Below are 15,556 nucleotides of genomic sequence, written 5' to 3' on the forward strand. Positions count from 1 at the left end.
TGCAAACTATTTAAAGCCATTTTTATTTTCAAGTTGGCTTGGGATGTTATTTTCGTAATTTCAAGAAGAAAAGATTTAATTTACATTAACGAATTTTTAAGTACTGATAATTGAAATAATACTTTTTGTCCCGTGAAATTCCACATAATTTTAAACACATTTTTTTTTGGTCATTTCTACATATGACTAAAGTTTTAGTGCGTAATGGATCGTATAATGAAAAATGAAATTAATTCCCAGATATTAAACATTTCGTTTTCTTTTATCACGTACATAAAGTTTGTTTTCTTCTTGCACCCAAAAAAATTTGATTTGCATTTTATTAAAATAAAATGTTATTGAATAAATAAAACTAGAAAAACTGAATAATTTCTTACAGTTATTTACCTCCTGGACAAGTGGCTGGAATGAGTATAGTGCAAATAGGAATGATCACTGGATTTTCGCCTGTCAGACAAAGCCTTGAAGATGTAAGATAATTGGTGAAATATTTATTTTATTTTTCTCAATGCGTATAATTTTATGCTTTTATAGTGTATGCTATTAGTCTTAGTTAACGCCAGTATTTTATTAAAATTCAATGATAAACTGGAAATTTGAATATAAAGCCAAATATACAATACAATCTTGACTTACATGGACTATCAGAAACAAGTAATGTATATATATATTTTTTTTGCAATCGCAATTAAATTATTAAAGAAATCTGTTAAAATTAAGTATAATAATGTATGTCTAAATTATAACGTATCTTAAAGTATAGAGAATGAAAATGTTTCATTATTTACTTTACATCATGTCATTAACAGATAATGATTTCAACATTTCTAAAGTCGCATATTAATTTAAAGTTTTCTTTTCAAAAGAACTTTCCCACTTTATCTAAATGTTTTGTTTTCAATATCACTGTCCCAACCTTTTGTCTTCCCAGTACATCATTCAAAACTTTTATTTTTCCATTTCATTATTTTATTAGAAAAAATTTCATCGTTGGAATCCTTTATTTTCCGGTTTCAAAATCTATATTCATTATTTTCCCCTTTTTTCAAAAAATAGCTTTTATTTTTCATTTACTCAACAAACTTTTTTTTCAATTGATCATTCCAATCGTCATTTTTATCATCAAAATCATCATCTCATTTCTCTACCAAATCCATCACTCATCATAACAAGAATTCATTTGGTTTGAAGTCTGGATACGATTAGAATCTTATAAAGTATTGTGAGTATGTATTTGATCTCATCTAAATTCAAAGGAAAATGTCTTTCATCATATTTCAAGTCTTGTTAAGAATAGCATCTTGTGGAATACTATTATATGTATTTATTGGATCTCATCTAAGTTTAAAGAAGAATGATTTTTCATTTGGTTTGAAGTCTCGATACGATTAGCATTTTATCGAGTACTATTTTGAGTAAGCAATGGATCTCATTTAAAATCAAAGAAGAATAGTTTTTCATTATGTTCGAAATCTTGTTACAAATATCATCGCATATAGTATTATTATATTTATTTATCGGATCTCATCTAAGTTTAAAGAACAATGGTTTTTTACTTAGCTTCAAGTCTTGATACGATTAATATCTTGCTAAACACTATTTTGAATATTTATTGGATCACATCTAAGTTCATGAAGAATGATTTAAATTATTTATTAAATTACTTATGTATGTCAATACATTGAATAAATAAACTTGTGTACACCATTTTCTGCTCTCTGTTTGCTCTTTCTCTTAAAATATAAATATGTTTTAATTTAAAATAGGCTTTCAAATATTTATTTTAAAGACACTTATTGATAACTCCCAATATCATTTCAGCTCAAAAATGACAAGAACAACAAAATATTAAGGATAGATGTCGAAGACAACACAGTGATTGTCTACTTTTCTGAAGTAAGAAAGTTAAATTTGTTTTGTTTGCATTAGTGCAATAAAAAGTTCGTTCCTTAACAAAAATCTTTAAATATTTTCATGACAAACGAAATAACGCTTAGAATAATAGCATTAAACGCTGAAAAATAATTTGAAGTTAATGAAACTTAGGAATTAAATTTTTTAAATGGGAAAGTAATTACGGATTAAAATTATTAAATGCTTAAAAGTATTTGAAAGTAAATATACAGAAATTTACATATTTGGAAACCACAAATTATTAAATTATTTAACTCTCTTTAAACTACAAATATATATATATATATATATATATATACCGGAGAGTCGTTACATTATGACCACCCTGCCAATAACATGTAAGACCAACTTTAGCCCTCAAAACTGCTAGCACCCGCCGTGTCATTGATTCCACAAGGTGGTGATAGGTAGTCTGAGGTATCTGGTACCAAGCGCTCATCAACTGGTCCTGCTATTCCCTCACATTGCGATGGGGTAGCGTGGCAGCACGAATTTGGTTTTCCAAGTAGGACCACAAATGCTCGATTGGATTAAGGTCAGGGAAATTTGGGGGCCAAGACATGACTTGAAAGTCACTGGAATGTTCCTCGACGATTCGACCCTTATGACATGGTGCATTTATCCTGTTGGTAAACACTATCCCCCACAGGAAAAACTGTTGCCATGAATGGGTGAACTTGGTCTGCAACTATGTTCAAGTAGCTTACAGACGTCAGGGATTGTTCTATAAGGATAATGGGTCCCAATGTGCCCCATGAAAACATTGTTCCTGGGCGAGAAACCATGAAAACCTGGGCGATCCCAATGTTATAGATGGTGGGTGGTCATAATGTAATGGCTCTTCGGTGTATATATATATCACTGTGAAGTTAAAGCATTTGTAAGCTTCGATATATCTTCATAGTGCTAATAAAAATAATGTTAGACGATGAAAGAGCTTTAAATAAAATATCTTTATTGATAAAAATATTTAGTAAAACACGAAAAACTGGCAGCGAAGGTAGCCGAAGTGCACCAATCAGGCTGAATATTTTTTGAAAGATAAGACTTTTGTATTGTGAAATATAAAATGATTTTTTTTCTATTACTAGTAAATCATTTAACTATAAATTATCAGAAACCACCATTTTTACTCTGAATATGTAGCCAGGTTTGATTCATTCCGTAAACCATGACATGCTAGCTATGAAAAGTTACTTAAATACTTTTAAACTTAATCTGAAATTTCAGTTTGCGCTTAAAATGTCCAAATTTAAAAGATTTAAATCAGAAATTAAAATTCTATTGTTCTGAGCAGTGAATTCTGAAGTTCCTACTTAATTCTAAAATTTACAAGCATTTTTTTTATATAATAACAATTTATGAGCTTGCTTAGCACTTAAACAATAAATCGTTTGAAATTACTAAATTATTATCTTAAAAGTGACTTTTCCTACATTTTGGCGAAAGGTCTGAAATTTTTTGCAATTTTCTTAATCCAATTATAGGTGTCATTATTTTATAATGCGCACATAATGCCAAACTAACAAAATATTTTTTTTCATTTGTTGTTTCAAAATAAATAAAACAAACCATTAAAAATTCAGCTTGATTTGCGAGTGACACATCGAATATCTTTCTTATAAGAAATCTTCTTTACTTTAATTTCTATATTATTAAGTCAGTTAACTACCATTAAATGTTTTAATATAGATATCCAATGCAGTGGAAAACTTCTCTTTCGAAGTTAATCAAGTTGTTAAAGTGAGAAAAGCCCAACCTGGCACAGCGAAAGTATACGACTATTATGCGAACGGTAAGTGAATAATCATATAATTGGTTGTCCCGCAGTGCCGACCCTGAACTTATTGACTGCCAAAACTCTTGTATTCTCTTTTTTATTTATTTAAAAAAATGGAGATTTCAGTTAACTGTTTCAGTTAAACTTCATCAGTTTTCAAACTTATTTCGGGAAAACAGAGACTAAACTAACATTTGCAATGTTTTTATAATTACATCAATTGCCACATTAGAAATTATCAGATTAAAATTCTCACTATACCTCTTTCATTTTTTTAAAGTCTTATTTTAATATCACAACTTTTAACAAACGCTATGCAAGCGTGAATGGGGTGAACATATATTTTAAGATTTCTTGTCAAAGATGGAATTAAAATAATATGCTCATTCGATTATGCAAATGAATATTCAAGAACTAAACTCAGTGGTGCAGCAGCCCATAAGGGGCCAAGGCCTATTGCGCCCATCTCAGTATTCTTGAGCTTGGGCTGCAGGAGTAGATGTTCTAGTTAGGCGATCATCCGAACGTGGAACCCCCAGTGTTTAGACCCCAAGCATGCTTGGTACTCATTTTATCAACCCACTGAATGGATGAAAGGCTGAGTCAACCTTGCCCAGTCCGAGAATCGAACCCAGGCCAGCGCGAAGCGCTACCACTCAGCCACCAGGCGAATATTTAAGTTAAGGAAAAAATCAAAGCCTTAAAAATCATTAATAAAGACCAGATTAAAAGTATCAAAACCGGTTAGATGATTTAGATAAATTGAGAGGTCTAAAAAGACGATTGTTAGAAACATTTTAAGTTTATTCGGTAATCAAACCGGTTTGTATATTATTAATTCCGCCTATTACAATACTTTTTGTTAGTTTTTTAGAAACATTTTTTTCTCGTTAAATGTTAATTTGTGATCCCTTTTGTGTTTATGTGTTTGATTTCAATTTTTTAAAGGATCTTCAGAATTTGTATTAAAGGCAATGGTTACAATACGTAAAATGCATGGAAAGTAATCTGCATCATATTTTTTTTAAGTTAAAATTAATTGAAATTTTGTAAAGGATACGAATGTTGAATTTCGTTAGCATCTAATAGGGGAAAGAATTTTGCTATACGTTTCGTAAGACGCCATATTCCTCTAAACCAGATATGTAAAAGGAGGTTAAACCTTACGGATATTTTACATCATCCACACTACATAAGTGACAAAAATTCAAAATTGGGAATTTTGCACAGTTGGCATTTTTACATGCCAAGCTTCTTACTGCAAAAGTTGTTAGTTTTCTGAAATTTTATTTTAGCTGTGATAGTATCAACAGGAGAAGTGAAGCACTTGTGTTTCTTTTTCAGTTGCCCAGCAACACTATGGTCATATATAATTTGCCTACTGTAAGAACTCTCCTCGCCGCAAAGTCTGAGGCCGTCTGTTGCTATGCAAACAAGAATAGCGCATTTCAGGGAGAGTAGCTTCTCTTCACTCTAGGGCTAACACAATAGATCGAAGAAAAAGTTTCCCTTTCTCTCGCTGACCCGAACCAAAACCTGTCCTAAGCAGTGACCCTACACCCCTACTTTAAATAGTTATACCTCGTTACCATAGTCACCGCCACGGATGCAGACGAATGGCTAGGGGAGTTCTTATTTTAGACAAACAATAAAATATAATCAAAAGTTCACAAATGGGTTATACAGCTCCATTACCTTCGGAAAACTTTCTTTGTTTTCCTGTCTATGTATCGATAGTAAGGGTAATTAGTTCTTCTGAATTGAAGAGTGTATTCTGATTTCTCAAAAGGAAAAGTAAGCAGATAAATTTGCGAGCATACTCGTCGAAATTGGACATTAATGAGCAATTTTATTGAGGGTTAAAGCTAAATTTTCGTATTTATAAATTTCCCCCATATTAATTAAAAATTCCTATGTAGTTATTATGATTTACCCCACATAACCTTCATATTTTAAAGTTTTTATTAAAGATATCCTAAATATCATTTCCCCCCTCTACACACACTTTGTTTACAAAGCGGTTTTTCTCCGTTTTTCTTCCTTATCACAAACGAATAAAAAGGATGAGCTGAAATTCTGATTTTAGCTATGTAATTTTGCGTTATGTAATATTACTTTACTTTTCCTCCTATCATTTTGCGATTATTTTCTATACTTGCTCTTAAGATTTTTGCTACATGACTTTAAATTTTGTGCAAATAAAACTGCATTTTGACTTTATTGTCGAATTGATTCAATAAAGAAGCGAAATTCGCACTATATCGCAGTAGAGAGAGCACGTGCTTACGAATGAAAAGAACCAGGTTCGAATCCCAGCTGTGACAAGTCGATGCAAATTCTGCAGACATAAAATATTCACATCTGCCTCCAGTAAATATTCCCCTCGCAACTTTCACAGAAACACTTGTTCCCATATGACGGTAAAAAGTCTGTTGAGACAACAGATTTCTTTTAGTTCATACTTTTTATTGTTAAAACGTGTTTTATAACCATAAAAAAACAAGTATGATGACGGAATTCCTTCGCAATTCATTCGTAATCGGAAAATATTGTTCTTGTAAGGGGAGAAACCATTGAGCCTACAGATTTATGGATTTCTATGGTTCTGCACAACCAACCGCAGCTGCCAGAGTAAAACTCTTAACTTTTTGGGGAGATTTTATTTATTTATTTATTATTTATTTCTTCAGTGCAATGAAAAAAAAAAGAAAAGAAATTATCAAACTATTGAACTCTATTTCTGTCTTCTAATTAATAAAAAAATCTCTATTCTTTCTGTTTCCGAAGAACTGTGGAGATATCAAAAAATTATAAATAAATAAAATCTATAAAAAAATGCTTTAACCTTATAAAAAAATTTCATAGTCATGTTCAATTGCAAATCACAAAAATGAATAATTTTGCTTCAAAATATTTGCATAATTTTTGTATTTTCTTTTCAGAAAACTCTGCTTCTACTAGCTACAAAATCAACTCAGCCAATTAGCATTTAAAGAATACAGGAAAATAAGGAAGGGACTTGTGCAGTTCAAAACAAAATAAAATAAAATTCCTCTTATACCTGAACTAATAAATTCCATGTTAAGATACTTCGTAATAATTTTTAAACATGTATATCTGAAAAATATTATTGAGTGCAATAAGTGAAAAATAAAATTGTTCTACATAAGACTCTTACTGTATTGTGTATATCTCGTATTATATTTGAAATACGCTGCTATAATTAGCCTCACATAACTAAAATCGCTACATGATGTCTTCTCATTTCAGTTCGCTCTCCTATAGTTATGTTTGACTGAGATTCTTCTCAAGACAGCCTGACCTAATTTCACTTCTTTGATTTTTAGAACTTCTTAATTGATATAAAATTCAAATACATATTTTATTCATTCATCTTAAATCGAGGATAAGTCCCGTTTGGCCATCATGAGATGATATCTCAGTCAGGTATGGAGCTCCTCTCGTGATTACTGGACAGTATTCTAACTCGAGGATAAGTCCTGTCTGGCAATCTTGAGATGATTTCTCAGTCAGGTATGGGGCCCCTCTCATGATTAATAGACAGTATTCTTACTCATGGATAAGTTCTGTCTGGCAATCATGAGAGGATTTCTCAGTCAGGTATGGGGCTCTTCTCATGATTAGTAGACAGTATTCTAACTCGAGGATAAGTCCTTTCTAGCAATCGGAAATGATTTCTCAGACAGGTATGTGGCACCTCTCATGATTACTAGGCAGTAATCTAACTCGAGGATAAGTCCTTTTTCAGCAATCAAGAGATGATTTCTCTGTCAGGTATGGGTTCCTCGTATGATTAGTAGGCAGTACTCTAACTCGAGGATAAATCATGTCTGCTAATCTCGAGATGATTTCTCAGTCGGGAATGGGGCTCCTTTCCTGATTAGTAGACAGTATTCTAACTCGAAGATTAGTCATGTCTGCTAATCACGAGATGATTTCTCAGTCAGGCATGGGGCGCCTTTGAATACTAGACAGTTTGTAAGGTTTATAGTTTTATCTATTTAAAATTCACTTTGTATGCCCAAGTATAGTTAAAAAAATATATTCATATAAATCTCAATATCTAAGCCCTCAATTATTCCAGCTAGTTTGACTTACAGCAATGATTTTACTAAGTATAACGCTTTTAATGATCAAATAAAAAATCTCCCAAATGAGGTATAAAATTGCATCTCATCACTGTATTTCATTAAAATATTTCAAGGAATTCCTGATAAAACTTTCCTTTGTGATTCTCGATATCTTGATATTACACAATCTCTGTTTGATAATATTGCAATATATGTAATTTTAGAACACTAGTGTGGCTTAGAGAGGCTGATTAAACAAAAGCGCATTGTTTATTCAGTTAGAATAATTTATTAATTGGTCTGAATCAGCTGTCTTTTTTTAGTTTAATCACTACTGGAAGTTTCTGATGACAAAGTAGATATAGCGATTTGGTTTAAGGTAGATAGAATTCTTCTATTTCTGATTTGCACTAATTTAATATCAACAGAGTTGATAATTGATATAGGGTATCCCAAAAATAACCAACGATTTGAAAAATTGATTAAGGAAAAGCGGAAGGAGTTAGGCATTGACGGTTCCTAGTGTTCTGTTTGCGAAACCAAATTATTTATTTGCACAGTTTAAATATAAGTTGAAAATTTAGGCAACAGATGGTGTTGCTAATTGAAGCAAACTATAAAGCTATATTTTCTGGTGCTCATAAAACCATTTCAACCAACATATTTGCATGAGGGCCTGGTAGTTTTTGTACTCATACTGTTCCGAATTGTTGCTCCAAAATGGTGGTTACAGTTAAGCATTGATTTTATATTTTTTATAGTCAGTAGCGCCATCTGTTGACAAAATTTCAATTTTTTAAAAAATTCGGGTGAAAAAAACCAAGTTCTCAACAGAGTTTGTACTTATTCCGTTTTTCAAATCCTACTATTAGTTCACACTCTCCCTATATCTTGTTCAAATTTTCAATCGTTAAATAAAATACTTTTAATTCATCCACTCAAAGTTCAAATACATTTATTTAAAACTTGTAGTGGATAAAACTTGAAGTTAATACAGTTTTTTCAAATATAAATTTATTAATTAAGTTGGGATGAGCGAAAAACGAAATAGAATTTACTGATTGGTTAAACGTTAGTCATTGTTTTATATTTTACTATAAGCGATTCATTTTGTTACATATTCTAAAGATAAGATCAGTGATAATTTCTAACTTATAGCTCTATTTAAAAAAATAGTTTATTGCACACATTTAAATATTTCATTATTTTATATTCGCGATCGCAACGAACTATAGGGGGCGTTGTTATATGAGACGAATGCCTGCGATTTCTACATGAACAGTCATTCAGTTACTCTGGAGATGTCTTTAATGTAGCGTTTTAACGTTCCTACTTTATTGGGCTTATTAAATTAAAAAAAGAAAAATGTTTGATATTCTTTCTTATGCAAACGTAAGCAAAATGGTATCTCTTTTCTTTTAGAGAAGGAACATCCAAAACACACCGGAAAAATATTTGTAAATAAACAGAAAATAATATGTATATTCTTATAAGAGTTAAAACCAAATGGCTAAGAAATAGTTTTACTAAATTTAATGATATAACATGAAAGACCTATTTAAACTTTACATTTCATAGTTTTAAGAATCACATTACTTCAAAAATTAAAATGGAAACAATTGATATCATTGATATTGATGGAGAACAATTGATATCAAAAAATTTTAAGTTTCAATAAAAATCATTATTTGGAAACTGCAAAACGTAAAATAAAGAATGCTTACGAAACAAAAAAACAAACAAAAAGCACTTATTTTTGGACGCCATTTTCCAGTGCTACGAAAATGGGTCTTTGGGATTTGCCAAAAACAAAACAAGATGCAATTTTACTTTTTCAGGAGCGAAATATTTTACCGAAAAAACAAAAATGTACCAATTCCCATGACATGAAACTTTTTTTCAGTAAACATACGTTTTGAAAATGTTATTTCATTTAGAATCTCACTTATTAGAGTTCATATGGCGACAGCGTCAGGTGAAAGAAAATAGAGTTTATTTTGAATCTATGCTAAACTCTATATCGGCCCATTCTTCACCGAAATCTGATTGACTACTTTGATTTTCAATAAAGTGTTTTATTTATGATTTGTCGTAAAAATTTGAAGTGTAGATTGGCGGCACTTAAAAACCGCCAAATCTGTAGCTGCGGTGGCGTTAATACGTAAGTACCGAATTTTTATTCCATATTTTTCTGAATCATATTACTTCAAACATTAAAATATCCAAGAAGTATAAACACATAATGTTATACCACTTAAATTTTTTAAAAAAGTATTTTGAAACCAATTTTTATCCAAAAACTATAAACTAAGAAGCGTAAAATTAAGAATTCTTATTATAAAAAACGATTTTAAAAATTCTTTATATTGAAATAAAACTTTCATATTGTTTCTTTTATTAATTCTTATAGTTCTTAATCAGACGTAAAAAGCCATTCTGTAGAGAACGATCATCAAATAAGAAAAAGAATTATTTACAAGCAAATTTTTTATTATAAAAATCATAACACTCACCTATTTTATAAATCCGCAGAATTCCAAATGAAATGTTCTTCGTTTGAAAATTTTATTATGAATATTTATTTTGAATATGTAACTTAAAAACAGAATAGCTGAATTCTAATTGAAATTATTCTTTCAAAACAAAAAAATACTTATTGAACGATAAAAATTTATTAATAATCAGCACAGATGAAACGATTTCAAGTAGTACGGATGATTCTTTATTGCTGTTTTCCGAATTAGTATATAGATATAGAAAGATATAATATTCTATAAAGAAGAAGAATATTCTATAACTATTACACAGTTCTGTGTACGCTCTGAATTCACATTTATTCATAGGAATGACGAAAGCAGCGTTGACTTCGCTTTAATTTGTAATGAATTGAAGACAGAAAAAATTATTTTGCCGTAATACACATATCTGTTAGTGATCATGAAATTGGAAGTTATGTTGTTGGTAATAGAAAGGTAAAAATTATTGAAAAATTGTTCTTCAACTGCTTGGCGTATTCTGCATCAATGTTTGAGATGTTCTGGTTAGTTTTTTCAGGTTCTTTTACCTTTCCTTAGCGATATTTTGCTTTTTATTTGCTGCTAAGAAAATGGCGTCCGTCATTGCCAAAGGTTATGATGGAACTAATGCCCGATATTTTCAGGCTCCCGCTAGATGGCGTAATCAAGCGTTGCGATCGCGAATTCGATATGTCAGATAAATTCAATAAAGAATATTACGTTATAGCACGTGTGGTCCACGTCACCAAATTTATACTTTTATAGTTGTCTGAAAACACGCGCGTTTTGTTTTCTTCAATTCCTACTATAAGTTCACACTCTCCCTCTATATATTTATATATCTTGTTTCAACTTTTCGATCGTTATTAAAATACTTTTTATTCATTCACTCAAGTCCAAATCTATCTATATTATATAAAACGCTAATACGTACCTATGTATGTATCAATAAAACCGATGATATTTCTTTTCTCGTGCTGGCAACAGTTTTCATTTTTAATTGATTGGATTCGGCGCGCAAGAGCACGTAGTGAGCATCATATGGCTAATCTATATTATATAAAACGCTAATACGTTTTAATTGATAGGCTTCGGAGCGCAAGAGCACGTAGTGAGCAAAATTAAGGTTTAGAATTGCTTCGGAGAAATTTGAATTGTTAACAATGACTTAAACAAAAAGTTTTATTTTAGCTGATAAATACTATATTATAATTTTAACTTTTTCTATGACTATACTCATTTTCTTACTCTTTGTTTTTCATACATTTTATATTTTTGTGATAAAATAAAGAACTTATAGTTGTTCTGCTTCTGAACACTGATGAAAACGCAAAATGATGGGCTTCATCAACAATCAAAAATATATACATTTATTTTACAAATTCCATATTAGGGTGGCGCCATTCAGAGAATTAAAATTACAAAATTATCTTTAGCGAAGCCGATGCTTTACATCCGGCGTTCAGTGGCAGACTACTATTTCATATTTTTTTACAACACATGGCTTTAGCCCTATTGTGGGAAAGACTTTAAAACAAAACTTACAATAATTACTTTTCTCAACAACTGAAATTTAGAATAGTGTGATTAAGAAAAATATGTGAACTGTTTGCAATTTCAAATTAATATTGAAATGTACACGTTTAGAATTTTCTACAGTGAAAAGTTTTCGGAACTTCAGTGTTCAAAAAAGTATACAAAAGCTAGACGTTAAGAACGTATCCAATGAGCGAGTAAAGCGAGCATCGGATTGCGAAGCCATCCGAAATGAACTGCGAAAGCAGTTCCGGGGGTTGGCGAGCACAAGCGAGCAGGGGGCGAAGCCTCCTAGTGCATTTTTAAACTTGTAGTGGATGACACTTGATGTTAATACGATGTTTTCAAATATTAATAAATTAATTAAATTTAATTAATAAATTTTAGTTTTACATGGGGAAAAATTTTAATTTTTTAGTTGGTTGGTTGGTTGGTGTCGTATCCTCTGTAGAATCATATTTCATGGTGTGCTTGAATAGTTTTTGTTATTTCTATGGCATTAAAAGAATACAAATCCTCTTCTGTGGGGTAGTTTAAGAGGTGAAGGCCTGCAGCGACTGCAGGGCAGTTAAAAACATGATATGGTGTCAGTTCCACATTAAGACAGTTGCCACAGTTTTGATATTTTCTAGTCTTATCTGTAGAAATTTTCATGTTTTTATGATGTTTTGTTCTTAGTCTGATGAGAGTAGTGGCTGTCTTCCTATCGATGTCAAGATTAGTTATTTGATCGTGGGCTTTGATTTTTAAAGGGGTGAATAGTCTTGATTTTGCATAAGCATTTGCATCTGCCAACGTGGTTGGGATTGAGTTTTGATTTAGATCTCTGGCATTTTTAGCCAAGGAATCAGCTATTTCATTAAACTCTAGGTTCACATGGGCGGGAATCCACTGCAAGAAGCAATTTTTCCGGAGGCGCTGAAGTTGTCCAAGTTGTTCTATGATATTCAGGACAAGGCTTGAGGTACCTTTGCTGAGGGCCTGTAAGGCAGACCTGCAGTCGCTGAAGATGGTGATACCACTAAGCTGCTCCGAAGGTTCAAAATTGATGTACGTTTCGATAGCCGTAGAAATGGCTATCAATTCTGCTGTAAAATTAGATGCGATTTTTCCAGCTCCAGTTGCGAATTCTCGTCTTTGATCATCAGGAAGGAGCAGTACCACTCCCGCACCTCCGTTGGTGAAGGTGGAGTCAGAAGATCCATCAGTAAAAGCCCTGACATGATTGAGGCCAGATAGAGAGTCGATAGTTTTCATCCCAATTTCCTTGAGTTTATTCGCATGGTCTTTTTTCGAGCAGGGCTCGATGAGTTCTAGACAGATTGTCGTATTCTCTGGAACAACTCCAATAGCGGGAGTTTCGTTTCTGATAAGACAGTCTTCGGGTGTAAGGTGAATTTTTTCTCTGATGGCCCTGTCAAACAGAAGGGGAGATGACCTTTTGAGTCTAGATTTCTTATTCCAGTTTATAATAGTACGATGTGAAATGTGCCCCTCGTCAAGACTATGGGCATTATTTGTAAATTTAACAGTTAACATTTGTCTCCTTTCTTCCAGAGGGACCAAACCGCAATTTTTTAGTAAAACGTAACTAAAAATTATTTTTCTTTATTAGCCTAAGTAGGAATTGACTTAAATTTTTTTTATATATTACTGTTTCTTTGATTTTACAAATCGTCAGTTGTTTTGGAAACACCTAGTTGAACTTAATTCATCCTTTTTTTATCCATTCTTTTTTTTAATAAAATAAGGGAAAACTAATGGAGAAATTGTACTAATTCATTGAGAAGAAACGTAAAAAAACACCAATATTATTATTGGCGCAAATGATAATTAATATTGGTACTGTTGCTAACTGAAGTAGCAAAAATACTGTGTACTAAAAAGCAAAATTAATGGAGAAATAGTACTAATTCATTTAAGAAAGCGCAAGAAATCGGATAAGTACTATTGACGTCACTGGTACTTAATTTTTTATGGGTACAAATTGAAATGAAAAAAATGATCTATTTACTAAAAAGTAAAACTAATGGAGAAAGTGATAGTTATGGGAAACAGTCAAATGTCGGCATGTTATTATTGACACAAAGGATGCTAAATTTTGGCTATGGGTACAATTGGCATTATAGTAATTCCTGCAGTTTAGGCATGAAATCAGTATTTTATGAGGAAATTCATTACCTATTAAAGCTTCATCAATACTGTGTATTTTTATGATAGATATTGCGGAAATAGGTTTAGGTGGACCCTCAGAAATATAAGAACAGAAGAAAATTGCTTAATTGCGGTAAATTTTAAATATCATGATTTGTCTCGAGCAACAGCATTATACCTGATGATACCAAAGACAGTTAATCTTTATTTTGATGGTGTTAACTAATAAATGTGGGCTTTGCTTAATCTCATAACGTAAAGCCACCAGAAATTTCAACAAATAATAGAATAAAAGTACAGAAGAAAATTGCTTAATTGTGGTAAATTTTATATATCATGATTTGTCTCGAGCAACAGCATTATGCCAGATGATACCAAAGAAAGTTAATCGTTATTTTAATGGGGTTAACTAATAAATACGTGCTTTACTTAATCTTATAACGAAAAGCCACCAGGAAAGGCAACAAATAATAACAAATAAAAAAAATTCGTCTTTCAGTTTTGTGCATTTTTTTCAGCACTGATTTATTGATTCTTTTTTTCACCCCGTACGAGAATCGAGTAATCAGCTAATTACTTAAGTATGCAGAATTGATAAGAATATCGAATAAATATAATAATATCAACGAATAAATTAATATCAAATAGGATATAAGAAATATTTCCGACATTCATCAAAACGACTATGTGATTATTGACATTCATCGGTGAAAGCCAACGTTTACTTGATTTCTGACATTCATGGTAACAGTCACACGACAGGCAAGCTATTTTTTCAGAGGAATCTAAGCATAAGTCAATACCTCAAGTAATGCAATAACAAGAAAAAATGAATAATTCTCGAAGAATCGAATGAAAAATATAATAACAAAAATCTGATTATAATTCATTTAGAGCAAAAATGTACTTGGAATATTAATATGCTAGAGTGAAAACAATGAACTTCAATAAGATGGGGTTTTTTTAAAAAAAAAAAACATTTGCTTAAGAAATTCTAACTGATAGTAATTCTTGCAAATTAGCTCTGGCGTGAATATTATGTTTACACGATTAACGGGATTTTTTTCAGAGACATCTAAAAATAAGTTGATACCAAAAATAAACTTATAAAGTAAGAGTCAATAGCAAAAAATTAACAATCGTTATAGTAACGAAAAACTTAGGATTCTCACGTACCAGACTGACATAGGTTTATACATCTTCAATAATTAAAAATAATTTTAATTGATGTTTTTTTTTTATTTATAAAGTAGCGAACTGACTTTGAAAGGGTTGAATTTATGGTCTTCTAAATTCGCAAGGAACGATAAAATGTATCACATGTTTGCTCAGCTTTCAATACTATGAATTTTCTTTTCAATTAATTCATGAATTTTACTTATTTTTATATGTACACGAACATACCATATCTGATTTTAATTGTTTGCTTTAAAACAAAGGAGCAGGTTTTGAAATAAATGTTTCAAACAATCGAATTTAAAAAGGAAATTTTTAATTGCTTTAAAAAAAAGTCTTCCGTGGGAATGATTGACGCATTTGTTGAATCAGCTGTTACTGATAAAGAA

The 15,556-nt window shown here is 31.1% G+C and overlaps 1 protein-coding gene across 6 annotated transcripts in view; it reads left to right on the forward strand.

The window, feature by feature from the left end:
- The window catches only part of LOC107450334 (alpha-2-macroglobulin-like protein 1), a 75,987-nt gene extending 69,122 nt beyond the window's left edge, over positions 1-6,865 (forward strand). For all 6 annotated transcript variants that reach the window (XM_016066099.5, XM_043047104.3, XM_016066097.5 and 3 more), the window contains exons 31-34: positions 380-470; positions 1,822-1,896; positions 3,607-3,709; positions 6,637-6,865. In XM_016066099.5, the coding sequence (XP_015921585.3) occupies positions 380-470; positions 1,822-1,896; positions 3,607-3,709; positions 6,637-6,680 (313 nt within the window). In that variant the 3' untranslated portion in view covers positions 6,681-6,865. The remainder of the gene's footprint in view (positions 1-379; positions 471-1,821; positions 1,897-3,606; positions 3,710-6,636) is intronic.
- The last annotated feature ends 8,691 nt before the right edge of the window (positions 6,866-15,556 follow it).

This window comes from Parasteatoda tepidariorum, chromosome 7, assembly GCF_982258835.1.
Source record: "Parasteatoda tepidariorum strain Cologne lab strain chromosome 7, Ptep-v5.0, whole genome shotgun sequence".
NCBI classification, from domain to species: domain Eukaryota; kingdom Metazoa; phylum Arthropoda; class Arachnida; order Araneae; family Theridiidae; genus Parasteatoda; species Parasteatoda tepidariorum.